At 64.4% G+C, this 19,766-nt stretch overlaps 2 protein-coding genes across 4 annotated transcripts; one reads left to right on the top strand and one right to left on the bottom strand.

Annotated features, from left to right (window-relative positions):
• Positions 1-430: 430 nt before the first annotated feature.
• On the bottom strand, positions 431-7,966 carry LOC311219258 (uncharacterized protein; the record flags this gene model as incomplete). Its single annotated transcript, XM_084302339.1, has 18 exons — positions 431-535; positions 659-772; positions 867-992; positions 1,077-1,262; positions 1,339-1,463; positions 1,574-1,703; positions 1,790-1,969; positions 2,218-2,341; positions 2,426-2,586; positions 2,671-4,590; positions 4,692-4,802; positions 4,890-4,971; positions 5,501-5,695; positions 6,021-6,093; positions 6,185-6,334; positions 6,518-6,566; positions 6,676-6,840; positions 7,820-7,966. 18 exons carry the CDS (start codon positions 7,964-7,966, stop codon positions 431-433), a joined length of 4,143 nt encoding a protein of 1,380 aa, XP_084158465.1.
• A 3,466-nt stretch (positions 7,967-11,432) lies between these two features.
• ARID5A (AT-rich interaction domain 5A) lies at positions 11,433-17,400 on the top strand. Of its 3 annotated transcripts, none has more exons than XM_084302208.1 (7): positions 11,433-11,520; positions 13,698-13,884; positions 14,549-14,717; positions 14,822-14,874; positions 14,957-15,054; positions 15,149-15,296; positions 15,501-17,400. In XM_084302208.1, exons 2-7 carry the CDS (start codon positions 13,729-13,731, stop codon positions 16,791-16,793), a joined length of 1,917 nt encoding a protein of 638 aa, XP_084158334.1. In that variant the 5' UTR covers positions 11,433-11,520; positions 13,698-13,728; the 3' UTR covers positions 16,794-17,400. The 3 variants fall into 3 exon arrangements, with proteins under 3 accessions (XP_084158334.1, XP_084158332.1, XP_084158333.1); XM_084302206.1 differs by having other exon boundaries at positions 14,489-14,717; XM_084302207.1 differs by lacking the exon at positions 11,433-11,520 and adding an exon at positions 12,935-13,271 and having other exon boundaries at positions 14,489-14,717.
• Positions 17,401-19,766: the final 2,366 nt, after the last annotated feature.

Here is a 19,766-nt window from a genome sequence, read left to right as displayed (position 1 = left end):
CATCGCTGGGATGGGAAATTGCTGGGATGGGAGATCATCGTGATGGGAAATTGTTTCTGGGCTGGTGGTGGTGGGGATGGTGGGGATGGTGGGGATGGGGACGCTGGCAGCTCACAGCACAGACAGGAGATTTTTAGTAAAGTAACGACAAACCGGGACTTTGTTAAAGGCTGTATTTCCTCGAGGGGTAACCAGCTGGCAGGAGGGCAACGCCCCTGTATCCGTGGCTTTGGGGTCAGGGGGGTGACTGCCCCGAGGGGCTTTGGGGCCGTTCTGGCTGCATGGCAGGGACCAAGGAGGGCTTGAATGCTCCCACGCCTGCCGCCCCTGTGGTCCTTGCAGCACCTCAGCATCCTGGGGCAGCCTTTGGGGTCCTTCATTCCCAGCTCCCGGAGGACGCCTGCCTCTCCCCGAAACCCCCGGTGTAGTGTCAGGAGGGGAGGTGGAAGAAGCGGCCGGTCCTGCTGCCGTGGCTGCCGTGCAGCTCTCCGTGCCGCTGCGCTGGCAGCGCGTTCCCCAGCTCCTCCTCCAGCATCTGCGGGACAGAAGCAGCATTTCAGCATCCCAGCCCTGGGTGGCAGGGAAGGAGCCCTCCGTCGGACCCCCGGGGATGGGATGAACGGGCTCGGGATGCTGCGGGTGCGGGGGAACCGCTCACCTCCTTGCGGGCAGCCAGCCGCTGCTTCCACTCGCTGAGCTCCATGGCGTGCTCCTCGTCCAGCCGCCCCAGCTGCCTCCTCTCCTGCTCCTCCAGCAGCTGCATCTTCTCCCTCTGGGAGAGGCGAGGTGGCAAGGGGAAGGGATTCACTTGGGGAGAGGTGGAAGGGATTCACTTGGGGAGGCGTGGGAAGGCTGCTCCCCGGTACCTGCATCTGCTCCAGCTCCACCAAGTTCTCGGCCTGCTGCTGCTGCAGCTGCTGCAGCTCCTGCGCCTGCTGCTCCTGCTGCCGCCGCACCTCCGCCTGCTGCCTCCTCTCCTCCTGCTGCAGGAACTGCGGGGGGACAGCCACCGTCACGCCGCCCGTCCCCAGCCCTCCCCAGGCTTCATCCCCCCCGGTGTCCCAGGCAGCCCCCACCTGCTTGGCCAGCTCTCTCTGCTCGGCCCCGTTGACCTCCTGGCTCTTCAGGTTGCCCTTGAAGAGGGCCAGGCGCGTTTTGGCGTCGCAGCGCTGGCTTTTCAGCAGCTGGGCCCGCTGCTGGGCCTGCTGGCTCCTCAGCTCCTCCAGCGCGAGCTGGTGGAAGCGCTGCACCCGCTCCGTGTCCTGCGCGAGGACGGAGCAGCGAGGTGACCGAGGAGCCGGGGGTAGGGGGGACGTGGCCGCCCGGCCCCGGCCTCACCTTCTCGTGGCGCCTGCGGAGCTGCTGCCGCTGCAGCGCGTGCTGCTCCGTCACCTGCTGCCTGAAGAGCTGGTACTTCTCCTGCAGGTGCCCCTGCTCCATGCTCCACACCACCGCCTCGCGGGCTGCCGGGCGAGAGCGCAGCGCCGTGACCACGACCCGGCCCAGGCTCCAACCCCCCCAGCTCCCCTCCCCGGGACCCCTCGGCCCTCCTCCTCCTCCCAGCCCCGTCCACCTCGCCGCAGGCTGTGGATCTTGCTGATGCACTCCCAGTCGATGGACGTCATCTTCTTCTTGTGCTCCTGGACCACCCTCTGCAGCGCCGCGTTGAGCTCCTGCTGCTGCTGCTGCAGGAACCGCTGCTCCTGCGGCCACCCACAGCAGATGGTCCCCAGTGGCACATGTCCTGGTGCCACAGCCGGGGGGGGACAACGCCATCCCGGACCCTCACCTCCTTCCCATCGCCCTTCAGCTCCTGCAGCCTCCTCCTGCAGTCCTTCTCCTGGAGGGCCTTGAGGCGCTTGGCCTCGTCGCGCAGCCTGGCCGTGTACTTGAGCTCCTGGCACTCCTTCAGCTGCCGGTGGCGCCGCTCCCAGCTCCCCACCTCCCGGTCGTAGTACTCCTTCTTGCTCTGCCATGCAGGGGCAGGGGAAGGGTTAACGGGGGCTGCGGTGACACCCGGGAGCAGGCAGCGTCCCCTCCAAAAAGTGACCTGTGCACTGCATCGATGGGGCTGGGACAACCGGGGACGTGGCCACCGAACCAAATGAACCCCCAAAAGCATCTCCTGCAGTGAGACCCCAGCTCCTCCCTGCGCGGGCTGGGGGCCGTGCGCCCCTCTCTGATCCCGCAGTCGCAGCCAGCCCCTGTCCCCGTTACCGTCATCTCCTGCTCGATGTGGCGGAACATCTGCTCCCGCTGCTGGTGGAACCTCTGCTCCAGCTGGCTCTGCGCACGCTGCTCCTCCTTCTGCAGCACCCGCAGCTCGCGGAGCTCCTGGCGCCTAAAGGGGGGGCGAGTTGGGGCGGGAGGGGGGCCGCAAGCCTGGAAAAAGGCCCCCCCCCAGCCCCAGCCTCCCTCCACTCACCGAGCCGAGCGCGTCTTCTCGTCCCTCGGCCCGGCCCTGCTGGCCGTCCTGGCGGTCGTCACGCTCACCTCCTCGCCGTCCACCACAAACCTGCGGGTTTTCCTCACCGTCCTTCGCAGCGAGGGGGGGTCCTGCGGCTGGGGGCAACGGTGGGAGCTCAGCTGACCCCCAAATTGGGCAAACCTAACGTGGAGCCCGTGCGCAGGGGGCAGCGCCGTGGGTCACGTCGCCTGCGAGCTGCTCACCTGCTGGGCTTCCCCGACAGAGGGGGGAGGCTGCGGTGTCACGGGGAGGGTGCTCAGACCTTGCACGGCTGCAGGGTTTTCCGCGGGAGGTGTCTCTTCTCCTTGCTTTGATGTGACCGATGGGTCTGGTGCGTTCCCTTCCCACGCTGTCTGCACCTGGGCGGGGGAGTGGACAGGAGCAGCAACGCTCGAGGTGTTCGTGGCCTCTGGGTGTGCTCCAAGGGGCTCTGGCACCGCTCCGTGACTCTCCAAGCCGCCCACCTCTTCTTCAGGTGCATCCCTCAAAGGTTCTCCAGGAGCTGGAGCGAGCTGTGCCCCATCTCCAAGCCGTGCCCCATCCCTGAGCTCTCTGTCATCCCCATCGTGTCCCCTCCAGCTGTTCCCATTAGCAGCCCCTTGCTGGCAATCTCTGGGGCCGTCCTCTGCTTTCTCTTCTTCTTTAAGCGCCCCCGGGATCTCCACGCTGGATGAATCCCCTGCTGCCATTTGGGCTCCCTCACCGGCAGGTCCCCCTCCTGCAGGGGCTGCTTCCAGCTCCTCTCCCGTTGGCATCGTCTCAGTCAGGCCGGCTGCACCCCCCGCTGCGCTGGGGTCTCCACACCCTTCCCCAGTCTCATCTTCCAGCTGGGCTCCTGCCGGCACCGGGGCTTCACCAGGAGAAGTTTCCACCGGGGTTTCATCGCTGTTGGTGGCTTTTTCCTCCTCCCCCCCAGCCTCCTGCCTAACCAGGGCCGAGGAGCCAGCAATGGGCTCGCACTCGGCTGAGTTTTTCTCCCCCTCGTTCCTCTCTCCATCCTCTCCCTGACCGGTCGGGGGCTCCTGCCCCCCCTCAGGCACTTCTGACCCCACAGCTTCCTCCTCCATCACACAGGGCACCAATGATGCCCCCTCCTGCAGCACCCTCTCCCCCTCTGTTTTGGTGTCCTCAGGCTCCCCATCACCCTCAGGTCCCGTGGGTGCCCTCTCTGCTCCGTCCCCGTCCTTCCCAGGGCCACCTCCAGCCCCGATGGAGCCAGCTTCAACTTTTGGACCTTGTGAGGGTGCCGTGACCCAGCACTGATGCTCTGCGAGCTTCTTGAAGCTCCGGGCGTTGGTCCCCAAGGGCCACAGGTCCAGGGCTGCCACCAGCTGGGAGCCACCCCACGGCTGGTGCTCGGCGTGGGCACCAGCACAGCTTGGGTGCTGCTTTGTCCTCCGTCCTCCTGGATCCTCACCCAGGACCCCTTTGGCAGAGCCTCCACACCGGCCCCCATCGGCTCCATCTGGGGGCCCCGGCAGGACGGGCAGGCTACGAGCAGCAGCACGCCTTGATTCCTTTTTCTCATCAATTTTGGGGGGCGAAACGGGGCGCAGCGGGGCTGCGAGCTGTCCCTCCGCAGGCATTTCATCCACGGCTGGGGTATCGGTGTGTTGGCTTCCCTCCTCAGCCCCAGGTCCACGCTGGGGTTCTTGCGTTTCAGCGAGGTCTCCCTCCTGGCTTGGCCCCGGGGGGGGCTCAGCTGGGGTGCAGGGGGTCCCCGGAGGGACGCTGCCCTCCTGCTGGCACCCCTGGGTGTCTCCTCCTGCCTCCGCCGTCCCCTGGGGCGCACCCAGCTCCAAGTGCTCCAAGCCGCTCGCCTCCCCCCCCTGCTGCTCCCGAGACGTTTCTTGGGCCCTGACCCCCCCGAAGAGCGACCTGCGCCGCATCAGCTTCAGGAATTCGGACGGCTTCCTCGAGGGGATCCTCAGGGAGCCCGTGGGCACGGGTGAGGATTTCCTCCTCGCTGACTTCAAGTCGCCGGACGCTGCCTTGCTCCTGGGCACTACCTCCGTCCGCACGGGGGGCTCCTCGCTGAGCCCCCCCGTTGGGGCTGGGGGCTGATGCTGCAGGGGTTCCCTCGGGGATGGGGGACAGGAGGAGCCTCCGTGCTCCTGGACGGGCTGCGGGATGGACGGTGGCAGGGAGGTGAGGTGAAGCTGATGGGAAGTCTCGGGGGGAGCCGTCCCCTGCACCCACGGCACGTTGGTCACTACTCACGCACCGAGGGGCCCGGAGCTTCCTCCTCATCCTCTTCCTCCAGCACTTCTGCCCGGGCCTCGGCCACCAGCTCCCGCAGCGGCCGCTTGTCGGAGACCCCCGCCACGAAGGGGTGCTGAGAAGGAGCCGGGGATGAGCAGGGATGGGGCTGGGGGCCACCACCGGGGACAGGCAGGGTGGGGACGGGACGGGGGTCACCCACCTGCAGGAGCTGCGTGGCCGACCAGCGCGCCTCGGGGCTCTTCTCCAAGGATTTCCTCAGGAAGTCCTTAAAGTCTTCGGACCTGCAGGATGGTCCCCATGAGCATGGGGGGGCTGCTTCGGGCTGTGGTCCCCAGGGGGCTCGGGGGGGGGGTGTTGGACAGCTTGGCAGAAGGTCCCCAGCCCAGCACTGCCCACCCATGTCACCTGCCGTGGGTCACGGTGTGATGGGAACCCCCGGTGCTGTGTCGTGGAGGAACCACGACCAACATTGTCCATCGGTTCACGACCCCGTCCTGCCTGCCCCTGCCTCGGGGTCCCCATGGGACAGCTTCTCCCAGCACCACCAGCACCAGTGACAAGTGATGGGACGTGAGGGCGTGGGCGCACGTGGCAGCAGGGGAGGGTTGGATCGGGCGTCAGGAGGAATTTCTTCACAGGAAGGGTGGTTGAGATTTGAAAGGGGCTGCGGGGGGAGTGGTGGGGTCCCCAACCCTGCAGGGATCTGGGAGCTGTGGACGTGGCACTAGGGGACATGGGACAGTGATGGGGCTCGGGTCAGCGTGGTGAGCTCAAGGTCTTCTCCGTGTTGGGTGAACCCAGGGGACTCACCACCTCTTGGGGTGACGCAGGGTGGGCGGCTGGGACTTGGCGATCTTCAGCAGCACCCGCAGGGGGTTCAGCTCGTGGTGGGGGGGCTCCATCTCGGCCATCTCGATCAGCGTGATGCCCAGGGACCAGATGTCGGCCTTGTAGCCGTAGGGGTTCTCCTTGGACGTCTCACACTGCACCACCTCCGGGGCCATCCTGCGCACAGGAGCGAGGGGAAGGGGCCAAGACCACCCGTGCCGGAGCTGGCGCCTCCCTCTGAAACCAACCCCGGGCTCCTTCCCTTCTCAGATCTGACCTCTGACACCCCCAGAGCTGCCCAAGGGGGGCTGTCACCCCCAGCAGCCCCGCTCCTCTCCGTGCTATTGAGAAACCCAGCCTGGGACTGGCACTGGCTCTGGCCAAGATGTTCCAGGGGTTGCAGCAGGAGCGAGGCTGGTGGTGAGCAGCCACAGAAGGCGCAGGGTGCTCGGGACACCCCAAAACCCCACCACCTCCCCTGGGATTTCCACCCCACGCCTACCAGTACGGGGTGCCGATGAAGGACGCCCGGCGCTGGATGGTGCTGGAGTTTTTAGCAGAGACACCGAAATCGGCTGCAGCGCAGAAAGCAGGGGTTGGAGGGGACCCTCGGGGCATAAATCACCCCCAGGGGGGGTCCCGTCCTCGCGTCCCCCCGGGGCTCACCCAGCTTGATGTCCCCATCGAGGGTGAGCAGGACGTTGCCGGCCTTCACGTCGCGGTGGATGATCTTGCAGCCGTGCAGGTACTGCAGCGCCAGCAGCAGCTGCTTGCACGCCGCTCGGATCTGCTCCTCCGTCAGCCCCTTCTCCAGCTCTGCCGGCAGCACAAATGAACCCCGCCGCTAATGAGGACTCTAACGAACCCCCACACACACCCCAGCTGCACCCTGACCCTTCCTGCAGGTCCTACACCTGCCCCAAAATACCTCAAAATTTGCCAGTCCCCCTTCCCACCCCTCCGATAACCGCGCTTGTAACCCGGAGCGCATTTATTTACCCAAAATCGCTGCATCCACGGCCCCACCGGGACAAAACTCCACCAAGATCTGCGGGTAAGAGCTGAGTTATCCACCCAAAATCTGCAACAGTGCCTTCGCCAGCCCCAACCCCCTGTCCCCAAGGATGTTTCACCCCTGCCGTGTCCCCACTGCTCACCCAGAGCCGCCCGTCCCAGTAGAGCGCGTCCAGGAGCTTGGTGATGTTGGGGTGGTCGCAGCCCGCCAGGATCTCGATCTCCACTGCGTAATCCTCCAGCTCCTCCTCGCTCGGTGTCTCGATCACCTTCGCCGCCGCCAACGCCCCCGTCTCCTTGTTTTGTGCCTGGGGGAGAGGTTTTCCACCTGCCTGATGGCACTGGGGGGGCACTGGGAGTGTGCCTGGGGGCTCTGGGTGCTGCTGGAGGGCACTGGGGGCGAGCTGGGGGTCTCTTAGTGGCAATAGGGGGCACAGAAAGCACTGGGGGGGTGTCTCAGTGGTACTGGGTGGCACTGGAAGGGATCTGGGGGTCTCTAGGTAGCACTGGGGGGCACTGGGAGGTTATCAAGGGTCTGTAGGCAGCACTGGGGGGTACTGGGATTGGACTGTGAGGTGTTGGGGAGCACTGGGGGGGCACTGGGAGGACCTGCAGATTTTAAGGGGCACCTCAGTGCTGCATCCCACCCCAGCAGCAGCCTGCATGGATTTGGGGCTGGGGGGAGAGGGGGATTTGCCCCATCCCTGCTGCCTGGCGCCCACCCCGGGTCACCGGGTGCTACAAAGAGAAACTCGGCCACCACCCCCCCCAAAAAAAAAAGAAAAAAAAAAGAGCTGGTGCCAAAGGGAAGGGGATGGTTTAGAAGCGGGGCCGTCACGCACCCCCAGCCCCGGTGCCGGAAGGTGGCTGCTGCTGCTTTGGGGCCAGAGAGCAGCAAATTGGGTTTCCTGCCTCTGCACCGCGGTGGCAGCGATGGTGCAGGAGGAAAACATCCCCGCTGCGCCCCGCCGGTGAATCGGGGGCGGTGAGCGGCGTCCCGCAGGGACCCGAACCGGGGCTCCCCCCACACTGGGCGGTGTGGATGGGGCTGTGCTGAGCTAACGCTCAGGGACCTGCACCCTACCACCCCCTGCTAGAAATTTGGGGTCATTTTGAAGGTTTCTGGCTGGTTGCATGATGACGATGAGCTCCGCGCTTGATGGAGCGCGGAGGACGAAAAAATGAGAAGAAAAAGAAAAGAAGAAGAAAAAAAAGAGAAGGAAAAAAGCGCATTTCCAGAATCCTTGGGGACCGGCGGTGATTTTTGGCTGCTCGTTCCCCCCCTACCTTGAAGACCTTGCCGAAGGCCCCATCGCCCAGCTCGCCCAGCACCAGCCAGGCCTCCTCGGGGTCGACGTCCCGCTTGACGTGCTCGCATCGCCTCGGCTTCTTCTTCTCCGGACCCAAACGGAAAAGCCTCCGGAGGAAAGCCATGGGGCTGGGGGCTCAGGGGGGGCCGGCGGCCACCTCCATGCGTGGGGCCGGGGCTCGCCCCGGGGGTCTCGGGCTGCCCTGCGAGGCGCCGTGGCAGCCCGCGCTCTTCCTGCCCCGCTCAGGAAGCGGCCTCGCGGAGGGCGCAGGATGTGCGGAGGCTGCAGGCGGAGGCTGAGCGGCTGAGGCCATAGAGAAGAGGCTGCGCTGCCCCAGGGTGGGGGTTCGGGGTGTGTAGGGGCACCCAAGGGTGCTGCCTGCACCCGCCCCCTGCAGACACCCCGCTGCTTTGGGGTCTCCATGCCCGCCGTGCGCAGCTCCATCGCCATGCAGCAGGTGCGCACGCACCCAGGTGCTCATGCCAATGGGTCCCCTTGTCCCCAAGCGTTTTGGGGACATTAAGGGTGGGTTTGCTGCTCTGACAACGCCCCCCCCTCACCGAGCAGGGTGGGCTCGAGGCGCTCACCCAAGGGCATGGAGATGGGATGGGGCCAGGGGGAGCCCCCGGGTCAGGGGCACAGAATTGGTGGGGCAGGGCTGAAACAGTGCCCAGAGGTGTGGGGTGGCCCCACACGGCCCCATGGGGGCTTCCTTGGGCTCCACGGCGCTAATTGGGCTGCCGCAGGGTGTAATCAATTAATTGCCATCATTAATCATGGCATCATTAATTACGACAGATTTCATCGAGTTGTGCTCCCCACGTGTACCGGTCAGCTCCGTGACCACGCGCCGGTGGCTTTGGCCCTGGGGAGGTGACCACGGGGCAGGGGGGCAGCTTGGGGGGCCCCAGGGCCACAACAAACCCGCTGGTGGCCACTTACACCCCAAGGGGCTGTGGGCACATCCCCCTCACCTGCCCCCAACCTGCTTGCACCCGCAGACAAAAGCTTTTCCTTCCCGGATGAAAAGCCAGCAGCCAGGCTTTCACTTTGCACCTTTTCCTTTTTTTCCTTCCTTTCACTTCCCTTTTTTCTCTTTTTTTCCCATTTTTTTTTCTTTTCCTCTTTTTTCTTTTTCCTTTCTTCCCCTTTCCCTTTTTCCCTTTCTTCCCTCTGCCCTTCCCCTTTTTTTCTTTTCCCCTTTTTCTTTGTCCCCTTTTCCTTTTCTTTCTTTCTTTCTTTCTTTCTTTCTTTCTTTCTTTCTTTCTTTCTTTCTTTCTTTCTTTCTTTCTTTCTTTCTTTCTCTCTTTCTCTCTTTCTTTCTCTCTTTCTTTCTCTCTTTCTTTCTCTCTTTCTTTCTCTCTTTCTTTCTCTCTTTCTTTCTCTCTTTCTCTCTTCTTCTCTTCTCTTCTCTTCTCTTCTCTTCTCTTCTCTTCTCTTCTCTTCTCTTCTCTTCTCTTCTCTTCTCTTCTCTTCTCTTCTCTTCTCTTCTCTTCTCTTCTCTTCTCTTCTCTTCTCTTCTCTTCTCTTCTCTTCTCTTTTTTCTTTTTTCTTTTCCCTTTTTATTTTTCCTTTTTTTCCTCTTTCCTTTTTTTTTCTGTTCCCTATTTTTTCCCTTTTCCACTACTTTCCTTTTCTCCCTCCCCCCCCCTTTTTCCCTTTTTCCCTTTTCCCCTTTTCACCTCTTTTCCCTTATTTCCTTCCCCCCCCCCCTTTTTTTTTTCTCTTTTTCTCCCTTTTCCCTTCTTCCCTCCCCCTTTTCCCCTTATTTCCCTCCCGTTTACCCCCAGCAGCCCACGGCAGGACCCCGGAGTGCTCTGCCCAGGGCTGCCCTCCGCCACCTCTCAGCCGACGACCCCAGCGCTGCCTCGACCCCTCCCCAGCTGCTCGCTGCTTCCCCCGAGCGTGGTGGTAAAAACCCAAACCCACTGGGGGGCGATTTTCCCTCGCGGGCTGGCCCCCACCGGGGGGGCTCAGCCTTCAATTCGGCGTTTCCCAGCCTGACACCGGCCCCTAGCGGCACCTCGGTCGCTCCCAAACCCATCGCGAGCCGCAGGAGGCTTCGTACAAGGGGAAACTGAGGCACGGGGCGGGCAAAGCGATGCGGGGCCCCGACCTCCTCCCGATAACCCCCCCCCCCACACATGAATAGAAACCGGAGCGGGGAATAGGAAGCAGAGGTTTGGGGTTTTTTAAGCTCTTTTTCGCTGTTATTGGGGTAATTTTGCTGCCCCAACTTCCTGCCCGGCATCGCCGCGTCCCAGCGGGGCTCAGCACCGGGGGTCCCGGGGGGGGCAGCGTGGGTCGAGGTGCTCCGGCTCCGACACGGCGGGGGGGGGGGTGGCTTTAAATTCCCCATCCCAGCAATGAGCGTTCACCCTGGGAATTAACATAACAACTCCTTTTATTCCAATGGCATGGGCTGGGGGCCGCACTTGCTGCCCCCCCCCCGCCCCATTTCTCCCTCTTTTGGTAAATCTCACGGGAGGCCCCTCGCGAGCAGGGGGGGGGGACGAGGGATGGCTTTCGCTCTGACTGCTGCTGAGTCAAGCCCAAGCGAGAGCGTTCCTGGAACGAAAGGGTTAATATCGCACCCAAAAGCCCCCCCCGGGTCCCCCCACTGCCCCCTCCCCCCTCGGGCTCATCCTGCTGCTTCCTCTCTCCCCTCCCCGCCGGCTTTTTGGGGGGGGTCTCAGCCCCCTCCCGTCTGTCCCCTGCCCGGGGGCTCCTTTGCCCCTTTCCTACCCCAAGGTGTGTGTGGGGGGGACAGGAGCGAAACGTCCCCGTCCCCCTCGACCCCCCCCCGGTTCTGCTTTTTCTGGCTGTTTAGCCCCAAATGAGTCACCGGGGGATTTTTTTTTTTTTTTTTTTCGGGGCTCTTTCACAACCCGCCGGGGGGGGATTCTCGGCCGGGATGCCGAGGGGTTGAGCACCCATGGGTGCTCCAGCAGCCCCCCAGCCCCCAGAGCCCCTGTTTGTGGGTGGCGGGACCGCGACACCCGGGCTGGGGACCAGGGACCAGGGACCGGGGACCGGGGAGCAGGGACCGGGGAGCAGGGACCGGGGAGCAGGGAGCAGGGACGGTCCCTCTCGGTGGCACGGAGCCGCCGTCCCTGGAAAGCAGCGCCCAGCCCCGGGGCGGTGCCGGGGGCTCGCTCCCTCTTTACCGGACGGTCCCAGCCCCGGGGGTGCCGGGGGGGGGGACACACAGCGGTGGCTCGGTGCCCATTTCCAGCCCGGGAGGGACACCGGGCAGGGACAAGGCAGCGGTGCCCACCCCCGACACACCGAGCTGGGGGCACGAAGCCACCCGGGGAGCGGGGAGATGAGGCCCACGCAGCCACCGGCACCCAGGGCACGGGGACCCGGCCCCGGTGATGTCCCCAATGCCCCGGCAGCATCACCGGGACCGGAGCTGGGGTGTGGGGGGGGGCTGGAGCCGGAAAGTCCGGCACAGTCATACAGCGAGGTGCCGGCTGCCGGTTGGCGAGAGCCCCGAAAAGCCCGTCCGTTCCGGTAAGGAAAGAGTCAATCGCACACGCAGAGCCACACACGCCACTTCCCTGAGTGGGGATGAGTCATCCTCAGCCCTTCATCCCCGTCCCAGTAACACCAGCAGCCCCACAGCGCTCTTCCTCCGGCCGCCCATGAGCCGCTCGCCCCTCGCGTCCTGAACCGGTGAGTGCCGGGGGGCACCGGGCGGGGGGGCACCGCGCGGCCCCCGCCCCACGGCCGCGCCGCGTGGGGCCGAACACGAGTGGGCTCCGGGCTCGGGGTCCCGCCGATGAGCCCGCGGCGAACCCAACGGCACCGAGCCCCCCCCCTCCTCCTCCCGTATTTTTGGGGCTGCCCCCCTCGTTTTGGCGAGGGGCTGGGGTCGGGGTGGCGGCGGGCGGTGGGCGCAGGGTGGGGGCGGTGGGCGCAGGGTGGGGGCGGGCCCGCGGTGACTTCAGGCGTTACTCACCCGCCTGGCACCGCGCCCGCGCTATTCCCGGCCGTGACGCCCCCGGCCGCCGCCGGTCACCGGGAATTTGGGGGGAGCGCCGAGGGGTCCCGGGAGCATCCCTCGGGCCTTCGGCCGGGGAGCGCGGTGCCGCGGGGGGCGCCGGAGTTTGTTCGGGCTCAAACTTTCCTGCTTTGCCGCAGCGCAGCTTTCTCACGCCGCTTTTCTTGCTCGCCCCCGAAGCGGCCGCTTTTTGCCCCCAGAGCCCCCAACCCCCCTGCGCTCGGGGCAGCCGCGCGCCGGTTTCCTGCTTTTTTCGCAGAAAGGGAGGAAATCGCGTCAGCCCCGCCGCGCTCGCAGTGCCGGGAACCGGGCGTGAGCCGGGAAATCACAGCCGGGGCCCGGGCTGTGCACGCGCACGTTCACGCGTGTTTCTGCGCGTGCACACGTGTGGCGGCGCGCACCCCACGGGCACCGCGTGTGCCCCGCGGCACCCACACGTGAGCTCTGGCACGCACGTGTGCGCGCTCACCTGGACCCGCGTGCACGCGCCTCTGCTCACACACACACCTACACACACACACACCGCTACTCACACGTATGTGCCTGTACGCACACGCACACACCTGTACTCACACACCTATATTCATATGCACACACCTCTACCCACATGCACACACCTGTACTCACACACGTGTCTATATTCACACACACACGCCTATATTCACACACACACACCTATATTCACACGCACACACTTATATTCACACACACCCCTATATTCATATGCACACACCTCTATGCACATGCACACACCTCTAAGCACATGCACATGCCTATACCCATTTGCACATGCCTATACTCATGTCCACACGCCCATACTCACAGGTACACGCCTGTACTCACACACCCCTACACTTACACGCACACACCTACACTCACACACACGCATGTCGGCACGTATCTGCACACATGAACTTGCTCACTCACGCGTGTACAGCCCCTGGGCACGCACCCAGCTGTACCCACACCCACCCACCCCGCTGGACGAGCCGCCTGCACACACACACACACACACACACACACACACACACACACACACACACACACACACACACACAATCAGACACACACACACGCACACACGTGCACACACACAGACACACGTGCACACGCACTGAACACGCCTGCACACACGTGCACACGCACGAACCCGCGCACACACGCACATACAACCCCTCCCCAACACACACGTGCACAAACACCCCCCTCCCCCGCGCCCCCTTGCACACGCGTGTTCCCCGCGCATCCCCGGGCACACACGGGCGGCAGGACTACAACCCCCAGCATCCCTTTCGCCGGCGGGGACGAGCAGCGCGGCCGCCCAATCGGCGGCGGGGGCGTGGCGGCGCCGCCCAATCGGCGGCGGGGGCGTGGCGGCACCGCCCAATAGGCGGGCAGTCACATGGCGCGGCGGCGGCGGCGGGTGAGCGGCACCGGCACCGGGCGCGGGACCCCCCCCCCCGGGACCCCTCCCCACGGGGCTGCCCCCCCCGAGCTCGGAGTATTGGGGGTGACCGCCCCTCCCCCACACCCCTCATCCCCCCCCCATCCCTCTTTTTAATTTTTTTTAACCGTTTTCGGAGGGTTTTTCCCCAAAAAGTTGGCGCTGGGCAGGGAGGGGCAGGCTGGGGGGGTGGGGAAATATTTTTGGGGGGAAAACCCCGGTGGGCGACCCCATGGCGTGAGGCATCCCCCTTGCTCCTTATTTGGGGGGATAATTTGGGGGGACCGTGCCCTTTTTCGCCCTGTTTTGGGAGGGGCAGCGACGATTTGGGGGTGGGAAGCGACGATTTGGGGGGATTTTGCCCATTTTTTCCCCATTTCTCACCTTTTTCCCCCCCCCCGGCAGGGCTCACCGTGAGGGCGCCGCCGCTCCCCGCATGGAGGACAGCCGGGAGCAGCCCCCCGGCCCCGCCGAGCCCCCCGCCACCCTGCACAGCCCGGGGGCCACCTCGCCCCCCCCAGCCCCGCAGCAGCCGCCCCCCGCCTCGGAACAGCCCCCCAGGCACGAGCCTCCCGCGCCAGCCTCCGACGGGGTGAGAAAGCGAGGAGGAGGGCGAAGGTCCTGGTTTTGGGGGAAAAAAAAGCAAAATTGGGGTGCTGGTGAAAAGCCCGACGGAGGTGGGGGGGCCCTGGGGGTGTGGGTCCGGTGGGTTTTGGGGTTTCTGACCCCGCATCCCGGCGGCCTCTGTTTAAAAAAAAAAAAAAAAAAAAAAGAGCCTCGAAATAGTTCGGCCGTTGAAACGCCGCGGCTGTCACAAGCGGTTAAAAGAATAGAAAGAAGAAGAAAAAGTACTTTGGGAGCCGAGCAGCTGCTTTGCCCAAAAATAGCAACAAGTTTTATAACTCCGGAAAATGTAGAACAAACAAACGAGAAACATTTTTAGCTGAGAAAGGAGGCGGGGGGGTGAAGGGGGGGGCGGGGGGGGGGGGGACGGAGCAAGAATTTCTGCCCTTCTGTTTTCCTGGAAGCCGTTCCTCGTGTTCTCGCGCGGCTCCAGCGCTTTGACCAACTTGGCCGCCTGCCCGGGCTGCCGAGTAACGAACGGAGAGCTCAGAAAATGCCCCCGGGCTGCCAAGGCGGGGTGGGAGCGGGTGTGGGGGGGGGGGGCTCCTGCCCTGCCTCAGTTTCCCCCGCAGGACTTTTCTGTGCCCCCCACCCCGGGGTGCGGGGTCCCTCCTGAGCGCCGTGTCCCCCAGGAGCCGCCGCTGCCCGAGGATGGCTCCGAGCGGCCGAAGGCGTCCGAGGAGGACGCGGTGGCCAGCGGGGAGAAGGAGGAGGAGGAGGCCTTCCTCGTCAGCCTCTACAAGTTCATGAAGGAGCGGCACACGCCCATCGAGAGGATCCCCCACCTCGGCTTCAAGCAGAGTACGGCCCCACGGGGCAGGGGGGAGGCGTTTTTGCGGGGGTGAGGGCTCGGAGCGGGGCTGGTGGGCGCTGCGCCCCGCTGACGCCTTCTCCTCTCTTCCCAGTTAACCTCTGGAAGATTTACAAGGCGGTGGAGAAGCTGGGGGCCTACGAGCTGGTAAGCAGCCGGGGAGCACCCATGGGGGCTGTCTGGCACCCAAAGGGGGTTTTGGGCAGGGGTTAACCCGTCCCCACCGCAGGTCACGGGGCGACGGCTCTGGAAGAACGTCTACGATGAACTCGGGGGCAGCCCCGGCAGCACCAGCGCGGCCACCTGCACCCGGCGCCACTACGAGAGGTAGGGGGGCAGCGGCCCCGCTCCGTGCCTCAGTTTCCCCTCCCTGGGATTCATCCGAGGCCAGCGCTCACGGCCGTGCCCGCTCGCCCCGCAGGCTGGTCCTCCCGTACGTGCGGCACCTCAAGGGCGAGGACGACAAGCCGCTGCCCCCCAGCAAGCCCCGCAAGCAGTACAAGGTCTCCAAGGGTGCCGAGACGGGCGAGAAGAGCAGGAGGAGCAAGAAGGAGAAGGGCCGGGAGCAGGTGCGTGGCCCCGTGGGGCTGGGACGGAGCCTGGGAGCAGCCCCGAGCCCCCCGGAGACCCTTCCTCCATCCCGGGCACGTGGAAGGAGCTGGGGCAGGAGGAGAGCGGAGGGCTGAGCCTCCGGCAGTGGAGGACATGGGGGGAAACCCAGTGGGGTGGGCAGGGGGCCCAGCACCCCCACCCCAACTTCCCTTTGGTTGCAGATTCCGCCGGAGAAGGCGAAGCCCGAGGCCGTGGCCACCCCCGGAGGCAGCAAGGAGGAGCCGGTGGAGGCCCCGGAGCGAAGCCGGCCGGCTGAAGGACGAGCCAGCCCCATGGCCCCAGCCCCGAGCCCCTCAGCGGGGTGTGCGGGCACCTGCAGAGCCCACGCCGAAGCCTACAAACGGCTCTTCTCCAGCTTTTACTCCAAAGGCAACCACCCCATCATGTCCCCGCTGGCCAAGAAGAAGCTGCTGGCCCAGGTGAGCAAGGCCGAGTCCTTGCACTGCCACAAGCGCCACTGCCCCGAGGGCCGGCGCGGGGCGAGCGACGCTCATCCCAGCACAAGCCCCGAGCCCCCCCGGCCAGCAGAGGAGCAGAGGAGCCCGGAGCCTCCTGGATTTAAGGATCCATCCCGAGGTGGCCGGAGCGAGACAGGATCCGTGCCCAGCGCTTCCCCTGGGGGGAGAGACAGCCAGCCCTACCCCAGAGCCGAGGAGGGGGGCCCCGCGCCCGCCGTCTTCACCGGCTACTTCCACGCCTACCACAACAAGGTGCTGAAGCCCGTGAGCTGCCACCCCCTCGGGGGCTACTTCTCCAGCTTGAAGGATTTTTTGGAGCCGCAGCCGGAGGACACGGAGCAGCCCCAAGACCTGCGGAGCAAAGCGGGGCAAGCGTGGAGCGGGGAGGGCCCGCGGGCGGCCGCTTTCAGCGCCGTTAAATCCTGCCGGGTGCCCCCCGGGGCCGGCTTCGCGCCGCCGACACAGAGCCCCACAGTGCCAGGGGGCAAGCGCAGCCGGGAGGAGGAGGCTTTCGGCCCCAGCAAGAAGCTGCGGGCCGTGTCCCCCTTCGTCAAGGAGCCCGAGGGCAGGGACAAGGGCGCTGGCTCGCCCGGGGGCCAGCCGGTGCTGGCCAAGCCCAAAGCCATCGTGCCCAGTCCCGGCTACGCCGCCCCGCTGCCCGCCGTGCCTCCAGCCCCGGACGGTTACAAGGGAGCGATGCTGCGGTTCCCGGTGAGCTTCGCCAGCCCGCTGGAGCACCTCAAAACCCCGGCAGCGCCGCTGATGCCGTCTCTCTCCGTCAACCCCTTTGTTATCCCTGCTTTCCCCAGCCCTTTGATAGCCGCCTCCACGCAGCCCTCCGACCTGTGCCGGCCGCTGGCGACCGGTCCCGGGCACTACCCCGCGTCCTACGAGAGCTCGCTGCAGCACCGGCTCTACCCCGTGGCGACGTGGCACAGCCAAACCTCCTACACCACCCCGCACGCGTCGGCCTTCCACCGCAATGCCAAGCTGTAGGGTTTTCGCCCCGATCCGGACCGGCCTCGTCCCCGCTGAGGTGGCCGTGGGGGTGCCGCGGTGGCCGGAGCCCATCGCTGCTTCAGAGCCGCCGCGTCCCACGGCAGAGACGAGCTGAGCTGGACCGTGTCATTTTTACTCCTGATCTTAGAGCTGTTTGTATCTGACATCGTTCGCCGGTGACTTAACTACCCATATCACAAGGTTATATATATATTATATATATATATAAAAAAGGGAGCAAAGTGAGCCGCAGGTTTCTATTTTGTTAGAGATGCCACGCCCTGCGCGGTTTCATGTGGCCAGCGCCGAGAGGAGGCTGAGCCGAGCGGTGGCTGTGCCCACCTCGCCAGGATGCTGCTCAGCGCCCTGGTACACAGCCCCTGCTCACTCCTAGGAAGCAATGCAATTTTATTTTTAAACGATGTTGCCTTGGGCAGGGGGTTCTGGAGGTTGTTCAGGGGGCTCAGGACCACGGTAAGCATCCGTGAGAAGCGTGCCCGCTGCTCCTCTCGCTGCCACCACCCACCTCCAACAGCCGAAGGGGCTGAGCCGGTGGCGAACGGCAGCATCCCAAAATAAAACTGGCTGGATGGTCCCAACCTGGCGGTGTTTGGGGTGTCCTTGATTTCTGGGATTTCCAGGGCGGTGTTGGGGGGGACCAGCCTCACCCTTGGAGGTGTTTCACAACCCTGAGGCTGAGACCTACCTGCGGGGCTGCCCCCATCCCCTGGGGAAGGAGAGGTTTTCCTGCATCGTTTTTGGCAGCTTTTTGCCAGCCCCGAGGACTCTCAGCTGTTTCTTGGAGCATCCGTGTGTCCGGCTGCGGGTGCCGTAGGGCTGAGGGCAGTGCAGTGACAGCACCGTGGGGGGGCCTGTCTCCAAAATGTTCCTGCATGGCTGAGAACATCTGGGAGGGGACAGACAGACAGGCAGCACCTCAGACATGAGCTGGGGAGAGGAGAGGAGCACACTGGTGGCAGGCAGGTGGCCCAGGACAACTCCAGAGGAAGGAGCAAACCCACATAGACCTGCACAGCACAGCTCCAGCTGCTTTCTGCCTGCGGGAGCTCCTGATGAGCCATTGCAAACGACCTGAACTCTTCATGGGACCCTCAGGACTCTTGTACCAGCTGCTCCTCACCAGAGCAACTGCTGACTGTGCTCCTGGCACCAGGCTGTGAGCTGTGGAAAGGGCAACGAGCTGGTGGCACTTGCTCATCCCCCAGGAGGGTGATGGCTTCGGGTGGAGAAATAGAGCAGCAGCAGTAAATCAGCTTTGCAGGACCACTTCTGCTTCCACAGAAAGCAGAAAAAGAGCTAAAATTATCCCCAGGCAGTGCCGGTCACCGGGATGCCTTTAGGGTTAGACTTGGTGAGAGGAGTCATCGCTGCTGAGACAGGGAGCAGCTTTCTGCAGCGTGGTGGAACCAGTCAGTTGTGGGTCCTCCACCCTGGACATGAGACACACACACACACTGCAGGCTGCCCCGGCACTTCTTGTGCCCCAAATGCTGCCACCAAACCGCCTCCAGCTTTGTGAGCCCCAGGGCTCGAGTGCTCCCTCTGCACCTGGGAGCGAGGGCACCGGGGCGAAATGGGAGCGCCCCATCCCTCAGCCTTCCAGCAGCACTGCAGTAGGGAGATCGTGACTTGAAGCCTAGGACAGAGCTAGGCTGCTCGAAAACACAGCAGGGTGGCAGCTGACCAAGCTTTTAGGAGCTGTGCACACGCTTCTGTCCGTAGGTTTCTCAGTTTAAGCTCATCCAGGCTGCGTTTTGCCCTGGTCTGTGCCCAGGGTGATTGGCAGAGCTGTGCCTCGTGGCCACCCCTCACGTCCCGCAGCAGGTCACGGTGTCCCTCGTGCAGCTGCGGTGCAGGAAGCAAGCAGAGACCCAGCCCGTCCCCACTTGGTGCTCGCTCCTGTGGGAAAGCTCCACGTGCCTTTTGGGAGGTGCAGGGCCCATGGGGAAGAGACAAAGCAGCAGCAGGTGATGCGTTTTGCACCTCGGGGCATCTGGTCCCATTTTTAACCAGAGCGTGCCCCTGACTCGGTGCCAGGTAGCAGGGGTTAGCGGCAGGGCTCGGAGCAGGGTCGGTGGAAAGTCAGGAGAGCAACGGGTCCGCAGCTGCAGGCTCAGCTCAGCGCTGTCCGGCCTCCCCGTTACAACCCCGTTTGGATACAACCTCCCCTGGCAGAGGCTTTGCCTGGACTGAACCCAGCTGGCTGACAAAATCAAACCTTGCCAACTTTTCCACAAAGCCCCAGGGAAAGGAGGTGAGGGTGAGGCAGGCCCTGGGTGCAGCAAGGTCTTGGGAGAGCAGTCCAGGGAAAGGGCAGAACTCGCGATCGTTTCTCAGCACCCTCAAGACCTCTACTCACCAGTGGTGGGGCGCGAAGTCCAGGTCAAAAGAGGCGGTGGCGAGGCTCCGAAGGCCACGTGAGTGCCCCAAAAGCTGCACAGTACCTGGAGCAGGTACACGGACAGCGCAGGAAGGGTGGGACGAGCCTCGTGCCATCTCTCCCAGTGAGCAAACCCAACGGAAGGTTGAGCTGTTCATCCCCTGCTGCTTTCCAGGCTTCCCGCACCGATCGCCCTTTCTCTTCTGGTCGCTGTCTCAGCTCGGCAGAGCCAAAAATAGGATGAGGAAGTGAGCGGAGATTTCGGAAACGTGCCTGCAGCGGGGTGGGGAGTGCAGGGCTGCCCCCACCGCAGTCGCATTCACAGGCTCGCGCTCCCTGAAGGCATCTCAGATGGCAAACAGCACTCTGTGCCCCACATCCCTCAGGGGAAGCGAGTGTTGAGGGCTCAAGGCCGTAGCATCGGGCACTGGGATTACCCCCAAGAGCCACAGAAAGTCCCCCAAAATCACAGCCCTACGCTCTGTGCTGTGGAAGCACCCCCAAGAGCCCAGTGACAGCCCCAGGGGCACTGCAGGTCCTGAGCCCCACGAGACACAGGCCCTGGGAAG

The sequence above is a fragment of the Netta rufina genome, assembly GCF_964035555.1.
Source record: "Netta rufina genome assembly, chromosome: 27".
In the NCBI taxonomy this organism is placed as follows: Eukaryota; Metazoa; Chordata; class Aves; order Anseriformes; family Anatidae; genus Netta; species Netta rufina.
The sequence above is the reverse complement of the archived record's forward strand: the minus strand, read 5'-3'. Positions and strand labels throughout refer to the sequence as shown.